The sequence below is a fragment of the Lissotriton helveticus genome, chromosome 10, assembly GCF_964261635.1.
Source record: "Lissotriton helveticus chromosome 10, aLisHel1.1, whole genome shotgun sequence".
Classification (NCBI taxonomy): Eukaryota; Metazoa; Chordata; class Amphibia; order Caudata; family Salamandridae; genus Lissotriton; species Lissotriton helveticus.
Genome location: NC_136071.1, coordinates 61295609 through 61315663, shown reverse-complemented (window position 1 = coordinate 61315663; position 20055 = coordinate 61295609). Strand labels below are relative to the sequence as shown.

Here is a 20055-nt window from a genome sequence, read left to right as displayed (position 1 = left end):
TACCTTACTCCGGGAGTATTCTCTGAACTGCAGGAAACATTTGTGTAAATACATATAAACAGATATAACTGGCATGTAAATATTGGCAGATGGAGTAATTACTGTTGCCATGGCAAAGTACCTTACTTCTGCCACCATGAAGGTACCCTGCCAGCCATATTTAGAGATGCCTGATGACCCTGTCGACATCTTCAGCATCTCACAGAGGTTCCTGGAAATGCATTGTACATTTGAAAAACGATTCTTTCAACATGATTGAGCCTTACATCAAACATACAAATTTTTCTATTTTCAAAAAGCTGAATTTTCTTTTTTAAAATAAAAAAAACAATGACCCCCTTGCCATGGGAGCACATTCTTCCATAGAATGAGGGTCCATTAAAGGTTTTCACTGCCCCTTATCATCAAAATACAGTTAGTAGACACATGGCCAAACCTCCGGCGGCCCTTATTTCATCAGGCCGTTGGAGGTGTGTGTTGTGTAAAGGCAGTGGAGATAGAGTAGATTCCGCCATCTATACACTGAAAGTCCTCCCAACTCTAAATGAGGTAGACAGAACTTCAGGTTGGTAGAAAGGGTACTCTGTCGCAATTGCAGATTAACCTTTCCATCAACATGTAAATCAGCCCCTTAGATGTTTGAGAAATATAATTGAATTCTTTGATATTGCGAGGCTTGTTTTGTCAGTTACTTGCCAATTGATTGCCAAGTAGAATCTATAATTGAGCTTTCATGTTTCTTTGCCATTACCAGGATTTATACTGAGTTCTATCAAAGTGTACTTGCCATGGTGTTTGCCATCAGTGAAATCAATAGAAGTCCTGATCTCTTATCCAACATTACCTTGGGATTTCACATTTATGACTCATGTTCCTCTGAGGTCATGGCCATTGGGAGCACTCTGCAGGAGCTCTCAGGAGTTAAAGAGATAATCCCAAACTACAGCTGTCGTTTGATCCCCAAGCTGGCTGGCTTCCTCGGAGATGGTCTGACATCAGGTGCTCTGCCTATGGCGAGGATTCTCTCTGTTAGCAGGTTCCCTCAGGTATGCTGTGGTCCTGTTGTGTCCTAACAACACTTTCTTTTGTGTAACCCTCAGAAGTACAGATTTCTATGTTCATTTGGTGCTTCATTATTACCAATAAGCTATGTGTCACTTAACAGTTTAAATCATCTTTGCTTGCTAACAATATCCTATAAATCCTCACTTTACCTCAGTGCTATTGCGCCTGGGCTCAATTTGCCTGATAATGCTCTTTTCTGCTTCGGGTAGACTCCAAGCTTTATTTTAGTGAGAATGAAGGCTCGGTACAGTTGGAGGTCACTTTGTGGGAGGCATACAATATGGTACTCCACTATAGAGCGCAAAATATAATTGCCCACAAAAAGAAACGCGAAGCCCAGGGGATTAAAGATTTAGAACACAGGCTCTTAAGCCTAGAGGGAAGCGACCCTAACACGCTAACTGATTGGACCCTTTGCCAAATTGAAATAACTAAAAGAGACTATCTAGCGCTTGCGACTAATGAGATGAGGGCACAACAATTGGCAACCCAACATCGGCTTTCTGAAAGAGGGGGTAGAGCAGGGAAGTTACTTGCATGGTTAGGAAGTAAGGAACTAAAGACCCGATGGGAAATGTCTATTAAAGAAAGCACTGTCACACATACCACACCCGAGGCTATAGCGGGGGCCTTTTCAAGATACTACACAGCACTATACGCAGCCAAACGCCAGACGGAGGAGACACAAATACACCAATACTTAAATGCAATTGATCTGCCCTCACTCTCACAAGAGGAGTGAGACAGTCTAGAGGGGGATTTGACATTGGCAAAAGTGACCGATAAACAAACCGATAAAAGGATGGTCCGAGGGAGAATTTGTAAAGACCATAAGCAGTTACATTCCCTATTACTATAATGCATAAAACACTGGGTAACTGTAGGTCTAAACGAAAAGTGTAGAGGAAAGTCTGACAACTGACCTAATCTTCAAACAAAGTGTAGTAAGAAGGGTCAACAACTCCAGTGCATGATACTTCTTCAGGTGAAAAAGTACCCATCAGTCATCTCTAGGTTCCGCCCTTGTCATCATTTGGGACTCCTTTCACCAAGGAGAGAGCTCTTGCAATCGTTGTAAGTGCACAATATGTGCAAGGATTCCCCAATGTAACTAGGAATAAGGATGGTGTAACCTTCTAAGGGTGACTGAAAAGCAGTGCGTGAAAAAAATTGAAAAAAGTGAATTGTGTGAAGGAATATAAAATTGGATAATAGAGAGCTAAATAAATTTATTAGATGTCTCTCATGTTTCCAAGTCTAAAAAAACAGTGCGGGATCATAGCAGTTTCAAACAAATATCTGCTATATTGATGTAAAGGTCAACGTGTTTCTGCAGTTAGTGGACCTCAGAGGTGTCCGCTTCTTCTTCTTGACTTCGCTACTGCTTAGTGGAAAAGGGGATTAATTAAATGTGTTTAAATCATTAGATAAACATAAAGATGTCACCTGGACGTCTTTTTCTAGTGAGATGGCGTCCATGGAGAACAGGTCAGTGTATCAGACAAACACAACAACAAGTAGAAAAAAGAAACAAAGAAAAACACATTGGAAGTTGTCAAGTAACTTCACATTTAGTAGTAAGTACACACATACATCTTTCAGTGACTGATGCCATTGACTGTCAGAAGGCGGGCAAAACCCTGGGTCCAAATGGTCTTCCGTGTGAATTGTTTTAACTAAAAAGTACATGGCTGGTACCACACCTGCTTCAGATGTTCAAGGAGTCAAAGGAACAAGGGATTTTGCCACGGGACCTCCGTGTAGCCACGGTGGTGGTCATTCCTAAGGCGGGGAAACCCCCAGATGATTGTGGGTCATATCGCCCCATATCCCTGCTCAATATCGAGACGAAGATTCTGGCCACAAATACTTGCTAGGTGTCTCCTGGCAGTTATTATCCCCCTGATACATAGGGATCAGTCAGGCTTTATGCCGAAGCGCGCCACGCGTTTTAATTTACGCCGTCTAGCTAACTGGATGGACACAGTACAAAGTCCAGATAGCCCCCATCTGCTCCTTTCGCTTGACGCCGAGAAAGCGTTTGACACGATTCATTGGCCCTTCATGTGGTGCACCCTGGAAAGGCTATTGCAAACACAACAGTGATGGACAGAATGTGGATCAATGTCACACATTCACCCCAGTCCAAAGATCTGGGCCCAAATCCATCGTTTTTCCACTCCACACCACCCTGGGTTAGACAATGGCGATATGCAAATCAGCACTGACCCTGTGCCCCATGGGAACAGTCCAGTCCGAACTACAAAAGCCATGTCCTTCCCAGAACGGAATCAAGCATCCGAGGACCGGCCCGGTTTCGAGGTAACACCTCTCATCAGCCCGGCTAGCTTGACTCCAGTGGTGTGGAGTGCCTGGGACTCACGTCTGAGCATCCCCAGTACACTTAGAGCGGTAATTGCAAACACAACAGTGATGGACAGAATGTGGATCAATGTCACACATTCACCCCAGTCCAAAGATCTGGGCCCAAATCCATCGTTTTTCCACTCCACACCACCCTGGGTTAGACAATGGCGATATGCAGTGGAGTGGAAAAACGATGGATTTGGGCCCAGATCCTTGGACTGGGGTGAATGTGTGACATTGATCCACATTCTGTCCATCACTGTTGTGTTTGCAATTACCCCTGGAAAGGCTGGGCTTTGGCCTGGTGTTCCGAGAGTGGTTGGCACTGTTATATAACACAACTGAGGCTAGAGTCTGGGTCAATGGGGCTGTTTCTGCGAGTTGGAGATCCAATGCGGCACTAGACAGGGGTGCCCCCAACTCCCCTACTGTTTGCCCTCATCCTGGAACCATTGGCCTGTTTGGTTAGAACCCACCAAGGACTTGGTGGCTTCGTAGACGAGTCCCGCCTTTTAGACGAGGAATGCATATCAATATATGCTCTATGTCACGCACCTGTTTGAGACACTCCCCCAAATATTGCAAATATTTGAAGAGTATGGAAGCCACACGGGCTATAAGATTAACTGGAATAAGTCAACCCTATATCCGTTGAGCGGGGCAGTGGAGCCTCACACCTACCGGAGCTGTTTGTGGCTTTCTACGGAGGGGTTTCCCTACTTGGGACTCTATATCACCATTGACCCCGTAGCTAGATTGGAACATAATACTAGATGAGTGCTTCTGACTTTCAGGAAGATGTGAAGAGGTGGAGGAAACTCCCTTTGGCCATCCTGGGGAGGGCCGCCATGTATAAAATAGTAACGCGCTGAAGGGTTGGACGCTGAAACACTGCCGGAATATGCCCCATTAGAAAGTAGGCTCCTACAAGAGGAGATCCTGGCCCATGCCATATCCTTGGCATATAAGATACAAATCAACAATATACCCGACAACCTCGGTCCGCTCCGAGCCAAATGGGAACTCACCACCAGCCAGCTAGAAGATATTGATTGGAAAGCTGCTCTCATGCACCCACGTGAAGTAGCGATTAGATTGACACTGCGCCTCATACAATACAAGACCCTACATAGAACCTATTTTGACAGGGCACTCTTACACACTATGGGGAGGGCTGATAACTCAGATTGCCATAGATGCCATACGAAGCATGGTACGTAAATACACACCCTCTGGGAGTGCAGACATATTCAAACCTACTGGCACAGGATAGTGAAAGAATTTAACGATATCCTTAGAGCTCAGCTTGGGCTAGATGCAAAGTTTCTCTTACTGGGTATCCCCACAGATATTGATCTGCCACGACATGAGCTCCTGCTGGCTAACCTAGTACTAGTAGTAGCCAAGAGAGATATAGCTAAGTGTTGGGGGCTCAACAACTTCCTACACTCACAGAGTGGAGGTCCAATATGGATCTATATATGATCGCAGAGAAAACGATCTACAAGGCGAGATGGTGCCCTCATAAATTCCGGAAAATTTGAACGACATGGATAGAGTAGTATGGCTTGGATCTGGACATGGAACAGGGAAGAATGAGGCTCTCGCAGGGCAGGACAGAGACCGGACATTAATAACTGTGATAATTAGCCCACTCTTGACAAGTGTGATTGTATTGGAAATGACCCATGTGTCTGTATATATGTGATGTTGGTTTAACCGTGTGTTCCTTATTGGAGAATCTGCTGCAACATCTTGTGCCCGCCATTGCATCTTGCTGCCCACTATTGAGCCCATATCGTGCATTAATTATTCCTTTTTTCAATTGTATGTTTCATTTATTAAAAAACAATAAACAACATTTTTTTTTAACTATAATGCTCTTTTCTGACCTGATAGTGCAGATTCCAAAGTGGAGGTCTTATTGAAAAAGGCGTGGAAAGGTGAGGAAGACATATATTTGGCTTTTTGTTATAGAATTTTTTTTGTGCATAGCTGGGGGGAGGGGGGCGGTTAGTCATTAAAAAGAAGCATTTTCTAAGAATTAATCCGTATGCCATTTTCCCTCCAAAATCTCTCTAAAAAGCTTAAACTAAATCTTTTAATTATCAGTAAGACAACACTGTATGAATAGTGGAAGATTTGACATGCTAAGCATTGAAATTCATGGAGGGCAGGTTTGAATATCGCTTCCAATATCATGTCATGGGATTTTCTCAAGTCCTCATGCACAGCAGCAAAATCTCCCATCAAGAATTGAATATGCCAAGAAAGGAAGACTTCACACTGGTTGTCACTGTCCCTGCAGAGTAACTTTGGTAGGGCTCTTCCAGCTTTATTTTTAAATTTTAACTCCCAAGGACATTGACAAGTACTAGATGGTGGGTAAACTAACTTCAAGAAGTTGTTTTTAATGGATGCGTTATGTGAGCCCTGAATGAGCTGCTGAACTTTGGAGAATCCTTGGCTAACTAGAAGGGCTTGGTGGATTGGTGGATTTCAACTTGATTTATCAGGCGTGTGGCTCTTCTGTGTTCTATACCCCATTTGTTCTTCAAGGGTCTTGGTGCAGCCACTGCGTTAATTGGTGTGCTGCAAGAGACTTCTTTGGCCTTGGTCGTAGAGGAAAATCCCCCCAACACCACTAAAGAGGATAGATATTAGATTGTCAAATGAACATACATTAGAAAGCCTACAATATCACAAAAAAGAAAGCCTACGATATCACAACAGAAAAAGCAGTTTGCTTAAAATTAACTTTTTCCATCCAGGTCAATTTCAAATCTTTGGGCTAAGGCTCCCTTATGAATATACTAAGGACCTAATATCATGAGTTTAAGTGCTAATTATCATACATAATAAATAATGATACCACATGTTACATTATTTATGGAGTGCATTAAACAGAACCTATCACTAGTTGTTGGGGAATAACATGCAGATTTTGGTCTTTAATGCACAAAAATCCACATGATACAGTAGATACCGTATGGTTGTCCCCCTTTTAAATTTCGGCAGGTTTGACCGTGGGGTTATATAAACCATCCAATAAATATCAAATGAGTTAGATACCTCACAACTCGTAATTCCAACCCATACGCAAAAAGGTGTTTAGAAGTCAACATTAACTGCTTCACTCATAATAAGGTCCATAGTGTACTTTTGTATCTGCAAATGATCGTATAAATGAGATTATGTTTTTTCCACTATTGCATATTTCTAGCTGTACCCTTTAATTTAGATCTACAGTATTAAGGCAAATTATCTTTTTTGCACAGTTTTTGAAAATGTTTCAGTTTATATTTAACTGCTATCTGACCAGAAAACACTCACACAACCCACCTCCCACTTGGTATCCCTGATGTCCATTTATAAGAATTACCTACCCATGGAATTCTATTCCAAAAAAGCAGTATTATATTATATTCATTCATCTGTAATTTTCACTCATCTTGTTCTGTCACAGATGTATGTGACAGCAATTATGCTTATTGGGAGGGTGAGCATCATTTCGAGATAGGATCATTTTCACCCTCCCAACTGCACCCACATTAAAGGGAGTTCTTATTTTCCCTGATCAAGGCCCCAGATCATTTCAGTCGGACAATGTGGCTCTAGTGCTGATGAAGATCTGAAGTTTTTCTGAAAACATTTGGCATCTGCCTTCCACCTCATGTTAAGAAGAGCTGCAGCATGTATAAAATAGTTGTGTATTGGAGGCAAAGTGGAAATTAATTATAAATAGACCACTTCAAGATGGCCACTGCATTTGTGAAATATGCAGAGTGCCAGTAAAACAAGCAATACCCCCATGAAAATGACCAAAGCTGCTGGCAAAACACAGAGTCCACCAAATAATCTCAATTATGCTCATGTACACTTCATTTCTTTTATGTACAAACACTGAAAGGGAAGCCACATGCTCTAGTATCAACATTAAGATTAGTAGACCAACATGTTAAAAGAAGACAGTTTAATTATTTCACCACACAGAGATTCCAGGCTATTATCTCTCTGGGAATTTTACATCTGCATTACATTAGATGTATTTCGGGTTTACTTTCCAGCCTTCTGACTGGAGATTTCAAAAACACCAGGACTTTGCAGCTCAACTGCTTCTTAATTGAGGTGCTCTGACAATGTCACTATAAAACCTAGAATCTGCTATTGGCTTCCAGTGGTGAAACCAAGGTACTAGTTGAGGGTACACGCGGGTAGAAGGTGTCTACCTGCTCTTTTCACAGGGTGACATCATCCATCCTGACAAGAAGTTAGGCCCCACAAAGATATGATGAACTTGTCGTGGTGTACATTTCAGACATATGGACACATTCAGCAGATTCTGGACGTTGTTTGCTTTTGTTCTGAGCAGCAACATGCAGGGAGTGAAGGGTTTTTGTTATATTAAATTCCAGCTGGGCCCAAAACAAAGGGCAAATTTAAGGGGCCTTAAGACCTCATTTTGTTTCGATATCCAGGATGGAAGCTCTGGAGTCTCGCACCAAGATGCAAATGCAATTGAGGGGACATAAATGCACACAGCTTGTTATCACTTTAGAGGCAGTTATGAGAGAGAGACATACATTTGACTTTTTTCAGTCCATGTATATAAGAAATATGCATGCACTGTAGATGTTGGTCTGTCCCAGTATTTACACAATTAATACTTAAATATCACCATTTTGTTACTTTTCTTTGATAGTGCTACTCATCCCAATCCAGGGTGTCAGAGCGCTTTACATTACATGTACACATTATACATTGACAATAAATCATATGTGTGCAACATACGATACTGAGGGTTACCAGGTGTAGGAGTGACATGTCGTGCATAGCTTATTATGCTATATTAGAAGGATTACAATTTATGAACTGCAAGTAACAAAAGGATCTCTGTGTTAAAAGCAGAAACCCATCTACCCATCTACATAAAAGAAACATGTTTCATCTACATGTTACCTGATGTTCCTTGTAGGAGACACAGTAACCCTCTGTGCTACTTTGATTTAAAACTGGAACTAGACAAACGCAGATCTTTTCAGCAAATACTTTAACTTCCAGAGTTATTCTACCATTATTACTATTCCCTGAGATACTGGGCACACAAAGATCTCTGCAGCAGGTGTTTTAACCTGATTAGTTAGAGACTTTGCAATCAATTAGGCGGAAACGGTTTACTACCTTATTGCCAATTTCTTTGTGGCAGTTTTAAAAAATAAATGTCTAAATTGAGGCTCATATTCTGTATTGGTGTTAGGTTACTTTTTTGGCACTACCGAATGCAAAATCTTATGTGTTAAATATTGTAATGCCCTCAACTGTACTCGTGATAGTCCTGCTAAACATATGTTTGAGGCCTTAAGATCTGATGTCACTTCTAGTGATGTCACTTCCTTTAATATAATGGGTTGTGATGCCACTTCCTGGAATGCCATTTGCGATTGCACACACCGTCTGACTTGGTTTGTTCCCCCACTTCTTCGTGGGTGAAACGTGTAGGACAAGGACATGCAAATGGGTCCCCAGGACAACTATAGGAAAGTGCTGAAGTAGCCTCGCGAGAAATTCCAACATTGTATTCCAGCTAGGTTATTAAGGACATCTTCTTGTTTTGTGTTTTTTCACAAAACCTAAAAGTGTGGAAGTTAGACGATTGCTCATTCTCAGTCATGGGTTCCAGACAGTGGCACTATACCTGAAGCAATGTCATAAATACGTTCATCTTTGAAAATGACTAAAACGACAAACCTGTCTTTGAATGTGTAAGGGCTTCTGCAGTCTCTGACCTTACCAACAAGATGTCTCGTGTGGCGATAGATGCACTCAACAAACAATGCATTACGTAAAAGGGGAGGAGTGGCTGGTAATGGTGGGAATGGCTGGAATCCTTTCTTCAAGATCGTAGCTTTCAGGTGGCACAGGGACCACATAGGTCAAAAGCCATCAGCCTGAAACAGGGGGTGCCACAAGGATCCAGTCTCAGCCCGACCCTTTTTAATCTTTATGTAGCGCCAGTGGCGGAGATTACTGAAAAATATGGGTGGAAGTTGTGTCGTATGCAGACAACACTCAGCTGGTCGTGGCCTTGACGCAACCAGATGAGAGGGCAGCCAGTAATTTCACCTCTTGTTTACGAGAACTGGCAGTCTGGGTGGCCAATAACTGCCTCAAATTTATCGGTAATAAAACTGAAGTGCTGATTGTCGGGAATACGCTGTTGGTATGGACTTCGGCTTGGTGGCCTCAGACGCTGGGCCCTCTACCCTCATCTAGTGAACAAGTCAGGAATTTGGGGCTATGGCTTGACTCTAAGATCTTGTTCGAGTACCACACAAGACGAGTTGCAGGCACTTGCTTTGGCATTCTGTGGGGTCTCAGGAAGACTCTGGACCTATTACCTACTACAGCCAGTAAATCCTTGGTCCATGCCTTAGTTATATCAAGGCTGGAGTATGGTAATGCCCTTTATCTGGGAGCAAATGTTAGGTGTATCCAGAGGCTACAGTGTAAACAGAATGCGACGGCTCGCCTGGTGTTGATGCTACCTAAGAGAGCTCTTTCGAGGAAGGCTCTGGAGACGCTACATTGGCCTCAGGTTAAGCAACTTGTCTGTGTAAAGCCCTATGTGTTAGTCATCGGATTACACAGGGGAAACGGCCCCATTATCTTCTAAACCTGCTAACTCTTTACAACCCGACGCTGCAATTGAGATCTAGCGGGGCGGGACAGCTTAAGGTCCCTAAGATCAGAAGAGCCAGAATTGGAGGGCGCTCCTTTCGCTTACTGGCAGCACAACAATGGAATAGACTACATTTGAGGCTCCGGTTGGAAACCTCAGAGCTGGCTTTCCGCAAAAAGCTGAAAACGTTCTTGTTTCCCAGGGGATAGGCCGGGTCAAGGTTGTGGGGATTGGGTGAAATGCTGGCAATGTGGGGTTTTCATAGGCCTGTACCATAGCGCGGGGACACACTAGCCTAGTGTAAGAAGGCACTTTATAAACTCAGTTTATTATTATTATTATTATTATTATTATTATTATTATTAACAGTATTGGCATTCTTGAAAGGGATTAGCATCTGTGATTTACTTCAAAAGGAGTCATTATAAATTTAAGTCCAGATAATGTAAATGCCTGAGACTTAGAAGGAACCTGGAGGGGCTCGTCATCAAGATATTGCAGTAAATACCAAGATTACCTAGGGGATACCAAATTGCCCTGCTGCATTTTTAACTTCTAAAATGTAAAGTTTTATGGTTGGTTTTATAAATTATACTCATGTCTTAAACACAGCACTTACAATGTACACTTTATTACACTTATTTGCGTACTTTATTAATTTGTATACTAATTTGTACTCTCTTTCAACTTGGATTTCTTGAAAGAGATTAGTGTCTTTATTTTAAATGTGTCACCATTAATCCTGCTAAAGTACTCAGAATAATATCATTGGGGATCATTAGGTAAAGATGCTAATAGTACCATCATTGGCACAATTTCCAGCTGTCCAGTATCCTGTCAGCTACTGTTGTGACTAGATGTTGTCCAGGTCCTCTATACAGGCCACCATGATGTAATATGTAGCCAATCACAGGGGGTTGCAAATAGATACCAGCTTAGTTAATGTTCATTAGGTAGAATGTTTTACAACCGGTTGCAAATATGTACATTGTGATGCAGCCAATTAGTATATCACAATTTGCATCCCTTTATGCAAAGCAGTGGGTATTCAGTTTGCACATCCAGGAGTGCAAAGAGGGAGCAGTACATTGGGCCTGATGTGTACCATACAGAGTTAGGCAAGGCCACATTGGCCAAATAGGAACACGTGAGGAAAATGAAACAAGAGAACATTGCTACATGACTCAAGATGGCAGGTGTGAAAGGGCAGTAGTGATTAGCGGGCTAAGAGGACAGAGACAGAAGAGAGAGGAAACATGGGAGAATTGTACATAACACATAGTCACCAAGCAGCAGCTGACACATGTATTCTGGAGAGTTGTACCTTTGAAAGATCCTTCTCATCCGACCATTTCAGCTTGAAGTTTCACATGGTGTATTATTCTGCCTCATATCACTGGCCGTATCAGTGAGGGGCTACCCTATGATCTCCTTCTCATCCTCATGCATATTGCCATGATGAAAAATGCAAAAACGTAGCTGACTGAGTCTAGACGTGTGTAGGAAGCAGTCCCTGTTATATGCATTTTCTGGGATTGGTTGTCCACTAAGGATATCCACTGCACACTTTCTGTATGGAAAATACCACAGGTATGTTGAACTTAGTTGCGACTTTTAATAACTGGATACTCATGTGTTCATATATTTTTCCTTGCACAGAAATCGATGCATGCCTATTTCCACATGGCACAAATATCAATGGAGAATTTAATACATACACATGAGCAGATAAAATGAAGTTCTGTTAATTTAAACTTTCTTACATTTACACACAAAGTTTAGAAACAGAAATGTATGCACATGTGGAGGTGTAGGCATTTTAAACTGTTATTCTAAATGGGCTTTCCTCACAACAGATAAGCTATGGTTCTGGACTCCCAATCCTAAGTGACAAAGTTCAGTTCCCGTCTTTCCTACGAACAGTGGCAAGTACCTCCTTTCAGGTGGATGCTGTAGTTCAGTTGCTGCTCAAGTTTGGCTGGACATGGATTGGAATTCTTGCTTCCAATAATGACCTTGGTCTTCAAGGCAGCCAGATACTTAAGGAAGCAGTTGCAAAGGATGGGATCTGCATTGACTTCTTTGCAACTCTACCTACACAATCCACTAGGACCTCTCTAGCCCTTGTCATTGATATGGTACAAAGATCTACTGCCAGTGTGATTGTCTGTTACACGTTTACAGTGCATATGGTCCCATTTCTAAAAGAGATATCGCTTCAAGGGATCACCACAAAAGTATGGATTGGCGTTACAAGTTGGGTAACTTCACCAGCGTTTTCACAGAAAGACCTGTGGGAAACACTGAATGGCACATTGGGAATGGTAGTGCACAGAGGTGAAATTCCTGGGTTCAAAGAATTCCTCTACAACATTGACCCATTAAAGAGGTCTGAAGATATCTTTATAAAAACATTCTGGGAGCAGGCGTTTAAATGCAAATGGACAAAAACACTTAATGAAACAAAAGATGGAAATGTGGCAGATGGGCCGGTATTCTGTACTGGGAAAGAAAACCTGGAATCACTTGATGCTTCAGTGTTTGAGGTGAAGGATTTCATGTTCCCTTATTCTGCACACAAAGCTACCCATGCCTTTGCCCAGGCGCTACATGATCTCCTTCATTGCAAAGATCAAGATGGTCCCTTCACCAACAGAACATGTGCAGATCCTAAGGATTTTCAACCATGGCAGGTGAGGTCACCCATATGTTACACTTTTGCTTGGTCTCACAGTAAAACTGTATTATCCTTTCATACCATATCTTCACCTCAGTCCCACCAATACAGAATCCATGCATATTTAGCCATGTATTTCAAGGATCTTTATAATGAATTTTGAGGCAATATTGAATTTTACACATAGATGTTGCACTACGTGAAGAACATTCAAGTGGAGAGCTCAGCTGGCAGTGAAATGCTGTTTGATTCATACGGAGACCCTTTGCCATTATTTGACTTGTTGTACTGGCACATGACATCCAATAGCACCAGCAGCTTTGTGAAAGTGGGAGCCTACAATGGCAGAGCTCTTCCAGGCTTAAAGCTTGCAATTAACGAGAGTTCCATCTTTTGGGGTGGAAAACATACTCAGGTAAGAATTATCTTTTTTTTAATTCACAAAATGCACTAATAATGGGTTTGGCATAGAACAAGGTATCAGAATATAACACTATTTGTGGGACAATAGGGATTATAGGATTTAAAGTCAGAAAATGTTGCTTGATGATTTCCCACCGTAAATACATTTTGACAGTAAAAGCGCTCACAGGATTTATACAGATTAGTATCGAATAAGACTTTCTCAATCTCAATTCAAACAAGCACAATGTGATAATGAGTACATAGAGATGATTCAACATTGAGAGTAGCCTATGTAAGTAGAGTAATGGCTGTTATCATAAAAAGTATTAAGAAGATACATTATGTTAAACATTCTTAGAATTTCTGGAATGTGCACCCTTCACCACTAGAAGCCAAAGACACTTGTACTAACCACATTCACCATACCCCCATAATCTAAATAAAATCACTGAAACATTGTCTTTGTGTGTCAGGTTCCTACTCTCCTCTTTTAATGCTTGAAATCTCAGTTTCAAATTTTACACGTAACATGACCACAAGATTTATTACAACCTAAACTTTCACACAGCCAGAATCTCCATAAATAATGTTGTGTTCATCCTTCCCCTTATAATATACAAACACGCACCATTAACACTACCATGCTCCATCCCTACCTCTCCCTTCTCGCACACTTTGGCATGACCATTGCACCCCACTGATGCCAAGGCAGATTTCTCATCCTCTGTTATGATCAATGGTCCTGCTCCTTCCAACTTTGCACACACCATCACCTAAGTCTCCTCTAAGCTGCCCTGTTCATGGTCTTATGGTAACAGAACATGCCAAATCTCAAACCGGATCTTTCATTCTTCCAGACCTACACAATTAAAATGCATCACCAGAGCAACCACCAACTTCGAGACCAATTAGAAGGCTCCTGGCAAGCGTGTTCAACAAGACAAACTAAAGTTGCTTCTCTATCTTTGGTTAGTTTCCAACACTACCAGATTGTGTTTATTAAATGGATAAATATTTAATGTTGTGTCCTGTTTTACTGCTCAAGGATGAATAAAGTTTGTTTTTTATTAACCTATTCATAACCATTGTCCTCCATACTGCATCAAGCTTTTCAATGTAAAGTATTTCTGGAGCGTCTGCCCCTGAAATACATGAGTAATAATATAAGTACAGGAATTGTTTGAAACACTGTAGAATGTACGTCAGTCTTGTCTCAAAGGTGGAACAAACCCTGGTAGCCACCATTTTATGCTCCATGAATTAATTCAGTTTATTTCAAAGAATATGTTTCTGATTTAATTTGCGGCTTCTATAATTTTATTACAAAATATCACTCTAAATGCTGTAAACATCTAATGGTAGGGAATAGGACACATTACAACGCATGCCTTTACAACGTGTTTTTTTTACATCACAACATTCATTACAACTCATGATTTTACAACCCATGCCATCACAATGCATTTTTGGAAACTACATTTACAACGCATTCCGTTACTACGCCTACCAATAGGGTAAGTGTTGGATAGTGTAGGAGTAACAATTAATATTCCCACTCCAGTGAGTGCAACAGTAGGGTAAGTGTTGGATAGTGTAGGGGTAAAAATTACTATTCGAACTCCAGTTAGTGCAACAGTAGAGTAAGTGTTGGATACTATAGGGTTAAAAATTACTATTCCTCATTACTTACCTTATAACGCGTTGTAATGGTATGCCTTGTAGTGGCATGCGTTGTAATGGCATGCGATGTAAAGGCTGTTGTGTTGTAATGACTGTGTTGTAAATGTAGTCTGTTGTAATGCCTGCTTTGTAATGGTTGTTTCCCATGGTAGGGGATCATTCATGTATCCATTTTGTCTGTCTATAGTATTCCATTAAGGTTCATTATTTCGTATCTGCTTATTTGCCCTATGTTTTTTTATTGGATCACATCCATCAGTGCCTACTCTATCATGTGTCACATTTCTTGAATATTGACACAGGCTCTTTCATATTCCAACCCATTCTTCCTCTACAATCCAAAAGCCCACCCCCCTTCTCCTGGTCAGCCAATGGGTGTAGAGGTAATGGGTATTTTGAGTTTAGATCCTTTCCTGACCTGTTTGACAGGCCAGCAGAGATCTGCATTAGAGGGCAGGGGCAGGCTACTTATGCTGAACATTTAAGGGAGAGAGGTAAGTGCATGACCAATATCATCAGTTTTTGCAGCTTATGATGAATGAAATTGATTTTTTTGTGTTTATGAACATTATCAAACAGAAAAAAAATTCTTGCATGCACATTGGACACACGGTTTTTCCCTAATAATTTCGAAATGACTGAATGACTATTCACCAAAACAAGAAAAGGAACCAACTGACAGAAAGGCCGCCATGTGTGAACAATTTGGAGTATTTTCAACTAGCGTACTTTTTATTTTCTCTAACCAGTGCAAAAAAAGAGGATTTTCTATGGTGTGCGGTGTAAACCACTAATCGACTACTTTTTAAGGCATGGACATTTTAAAAACCTAAACATCTTTCACTAAAGTAGGTTCTGAACATTGTTTCTTTCAAGGGAAATGTTTCTATGAAATTTCTCCAACAACAGTTTTCCTTATGCCATCTTAAACTGGACAGTGTCAGCTGAATGACACTTCAGGCAGCTCTAAAGAAAATTAGCAACAGGAAGCAAGATGGAATAATTCATAGTCTGTAGGAATTCACTAATGAGGTAGAATAATAATCCCACAATGTAAATTTTCACAAGCACAGAAAATACAACTTCCCCCTGGAAGTGTCATTAAGTGCCAGTTAATCTGAGGTGTGTTAGCATAAGGGCCAGGTAAGCAAAAGCACTGACAATTTGGGCCCACCAATGCCACATAATGAAAGGCGAAAACTACAGTTAATATGAATATACTTGAAAGATGCTCCTTAAAAGTTATTGGTTAAAACTAAAGCAACAACAAAGAGAGCACTTTTCAATATCAGGCAGTACATTTAAATAAAATATTCTGCAATTGTCTTTTCTTCACCTCAGTTACCAGCCTCTAAATACACAGTTCTCAGTCAAAGCTATTGAACATAGGGGTGGGCATGGCCTGCATACATACATTGTTGGATGTGCAGCGGGGGACGTATTGAAATCCTTTAAAAATTTGGATTTTGATATGCTGCTACCTTTAGTCAATTACAATTCAGTAACAGCTAGAGAATCAAAGAACACATCTAGAGTGCTGCCTGGCACTAAACAACAATTGATTGTACGAACACTAAGGCAGTTAGAGGAGGAATTGACCTCTAACTGACTCCAAACTTCTAGGGGACTCAAACCCCTATCCCACAGTAGGAGGCACTCCTGCACGGTGGTGCCAGAAAGGGGCGGTTCCACACAACAACAGCTATAAACTGCCCTCTTCAATCCTGCTATGCGGATGTGCGCAGGCCACACCTGGGCCAAGGGCGGGTCCATTTTGCTCAGGGCCACTCCCCTTGGTCCTTGCTTGCTGCTATTGGTGTCTTTTTACACTTGATTCGGGTATACCATTTCGCTTTAGCTGAAGGCTGATTTATTCTATTTGCACGAAAGGGCTGGGACTCTGTCAATTGGTCTGCAGTTATTGTGCACCTGTTTATGCCAAGTTGTTGGCCTACCTGTTTGAATGCTCCTGGATCCCTAACATTTACTTGCTATCCTTTCGTCTTTTCCCACCCAGCCTATTTTATCTTTTGATGACACTAATGTCCAAGGGTTAGGATGGGAAAGAGAAAGTTGCCAGAAGGGGGAAGCCTGCATCATCATTGCCCTTATTCACCAACACTTTTCATGATGCATTCCAGGCTAGAATAGTAGAGGTCATAACTGGAGAAATAGACGTGGTTGAGCAACAGCTTTCCCTTCAACATGATCTCCCTCACTTTGACATATTGCCTAGTCCTTGCCCAGAGGTTGGTAAAAATTCAGCCATCAAATTACCGGAAAATATGGAGGCCACTTACGGTGCTCTCTATCCAGACTTGGTATCCAAGTGTCAGGAGCCTAGCGCCTCACTAGAGAGTGGCCCCTTGGTCAAGAGGAAATGCCTGGTAAAGCTCACTCGACGTAGTAAAGCTGGGACCCCCAACACCTCAATCAAGGGAAAGCAAAAGCTCCGGGATCAGCAAAGAAGATCAGTGATTCAGCTGGTTCTGGACATGGTATCAGCCCCAGGACCTCAACTTGGGACGGCATGCTTGACCAGCAATTTGAAAAATTGAAGACTGCTCTCCAAGGCTGCATAGCCCATTTGATGGACAACATTATATGGTAGGAGTCTATGGTATACAAACTGAGCAGCTGTGTTCACATCTCAAACCTGGCAGTGCACTCCAGTCCATCCACCCCAGCAGATCCTCTGGTACAGACACAGAAGGAGGGTCAAAATGGGCCCTAACTGCCCAATTCTGCAGAGTTGTTAGTAGTCATGAATCTATCTGTGCAGGAAGAGCAACCTTGGCCCATTAGGCATGTGTAAAATGTTGCTATTATCCATGGGACTGGGGCGCAGACTAAGCCACTAAACCCTAGATCACTGACTACCAACATGTCTTGCTTGAACCTTCCTCCGGAATGTAGTCCTTATGTTGTGGTCCTGGCCTACCTCAAACCCAAGAAGAAGCTTATCCTAATGTGAAGAACAAAGTGTGTCATTGGCTCAATACGAATCTGGACTTTGACCTTAATGAGTTTGAGGAAATACAGCTTGTCAGGAGGGTGGGCTGGTTTGGACCCCCCCTTTAAGACCGTCAGTTGACTGTGTGGTAATCAACTGTAGATTCCTGCACCTTGCAGAGTGCTTAATTGTATCACATGCTCATCTTACAAAGGATTCTCTTACTGACAACTGCATAATGGTTTTGCCATGCACTTATTTTACCGTATCTCCTTGGGCCCCCAGTCGGTCAATCACTTTTTACCTCATGGACCCTTGATGCTCTCTGACTTTCTAAGGAGGGGTCCAGAATATAGGCCAATGGTTTCGGAGCATAAATCTCTTGCTCCATGTTTAACTACTTCAAACAGATTTAGTGCGATCTTTGGCATGGAGGATTTTTACTGACAGGGGCAGTTTCTAGGAACACTGCTGAGTTGGACAGATCTGTGGGCAATATCCCTCAATGTCACATCAGGGCCTTTTGGGAATGTCCACTACCAATCAGATGACGTTAATATCATGGAATATTGTGGGCCTGCAGTCTAAAGCGGAAGACCCACATTGGTTCCCTTTTATTTCTAAATGTGATATAATTATGTTTCAGAAAACATAGTTTCTGGAGGAGATTGCTTTGGATGGGTTCTAAACCTTTGCTATCTCTGCAATATTTTTGTTGGGTGGGAGACCTGGGGGGGTTGGTAACTTAGGAGAGGGGGTTGGTAACTATGGTGTGGATTGCTAACTCTTTTACTGTTTTCCCATTTGTATGTAATCATCTAGGGATCCAGGTGTTATGGTTTGGTCACCCTTCCAATTTTAACTTCTTTGTGGTTACTTTCTATAATATGGTGGTAGACCTGGGCTGCCAAATTAGGGAACTATTCATCGTCATTGGGATTTTAAAACAAGGAGCATAGTTTAAGTTGGGTAGGTTTTTGGCAATTGTTGGGGGGGTTAATGCCAAAATAGGTCTGTGTGATAACATTTCTGACCCTTTCACTGTGATAACTTCATTCAGCTCAGGCAGTGTGATTGATGACAGAGCGCAAGGTTATTGGACTTACCTTTTTTAATTTGGCTGAAATCTGGGGGCACTACTTATTATCAATCCTGACCTTTAGAGGCATGGGGCAAGGCATGATCATAGATTGTTTTTTTATCCCATGAGCTGATTAGTGTGTAGTGAATGGCGAATTTTTCTCTAGCAGTCATATTGACCACAATCCTATTGACTTAACATTAATTTCCCTTTAGAACAACAGCCCACTTTGACTAAAGCTGTAACGAACTTGGCAATTAATGATAAGGGGGTTACGCTTAGTTCACAGGGGACTGATGTCCCTCGTGTAACCGTCAAGGTTGTTAGGGCCAATTTGACCCTGATTAAGGATCATCTTCTTTCTGATAATAGTTCAACCCTGGAAATTACTACCTCTTTTGAAACATTAAGCAGCTATATCAAAACCACACTTATGGTTACGTAGAAATGTGCAACTACTACAAGTCCAGGCTGGTTTGACTGGGAATGTAGGGCTGCAAATTAAAAGTTCAAGGGCTGTCTTTAATTGCAGACCCTGGGTTAGGGAAATCATCCTTGAAGCTAGACAGTATTACAAGTCTATATTTAAAAACAACAAGGGTGCCATAAAGGAAGAGGCTTGGAAGGGCCTTGTCATTGCCGGGAAGAACAGGGAATCTGAATAATATTGAGCCATTGTGAATTGCAAACAGCCCGAATTTATTATTTTATTTATTATTTATTTATTTAAAACATTTATAAAGCGCAACTGTCACCTTGCAGGTATCCTGGCGCTGAGAACAACTCTTCAAGAAGAATGCAGTGGGAGACAAACAGTTGAGTAATTGGCGTTTAACATTTTGGATACAGCCAGGTTTTGATCCGTTTCCTAAAAGGGAGAAGTTCTGTTATTTGACGAACATCCAGAGGCAGGCTGTTCCAGAGTTTTGATGCAGTAACCCTGAATGATCTTCCTCCTGTCCTGACTTTTTTAAATCTTGGAACTTTAACCAGACAGGCTGTTGTGGATCTAAGGGCTCTGGTTGGAATGTACCATTCAAACAGAGATTGCAGAGGAGCGGGCCCAACTCCGTGCAGAGCTTTAAAAACAAGGCAGAGAGATTTAAAAGCAACTCGCTGTTTCATAGGGAGCCAGTGAAGCTCAGCCA

The 20055-nt window shown here is 41.7% G+C and overlaps 1 protein-coding gene across 1 annotated transcript in view; it reads left to right on the top strand.

Moving 5' to 3' along the window:
- LOC144783897 (vomeronasal type-2 receptor 26-like) overlaps positions 1 to 20055 on the top strand; it is a 74151-nt gene that overhangs the window by 16232 nt on the left and 37864 nt on the right. Inside the window, exons 3-5 of the mRNA XM_078662639.1 lie at positions 755 to 1046; positions 11968 to 12804; positions 12976 to 13203. Coding sequence (XP_078518765.1) covers positions 755 to 1046; positions 11968 to 12804; positions 12976 to 13203 — 1357 coding nt within the window. The remainder of the gene's footprint in view (positions 1 to 754; positions 1047 to 11967; positions 12805 to 12975; positions 13204 to 20055) is intronic.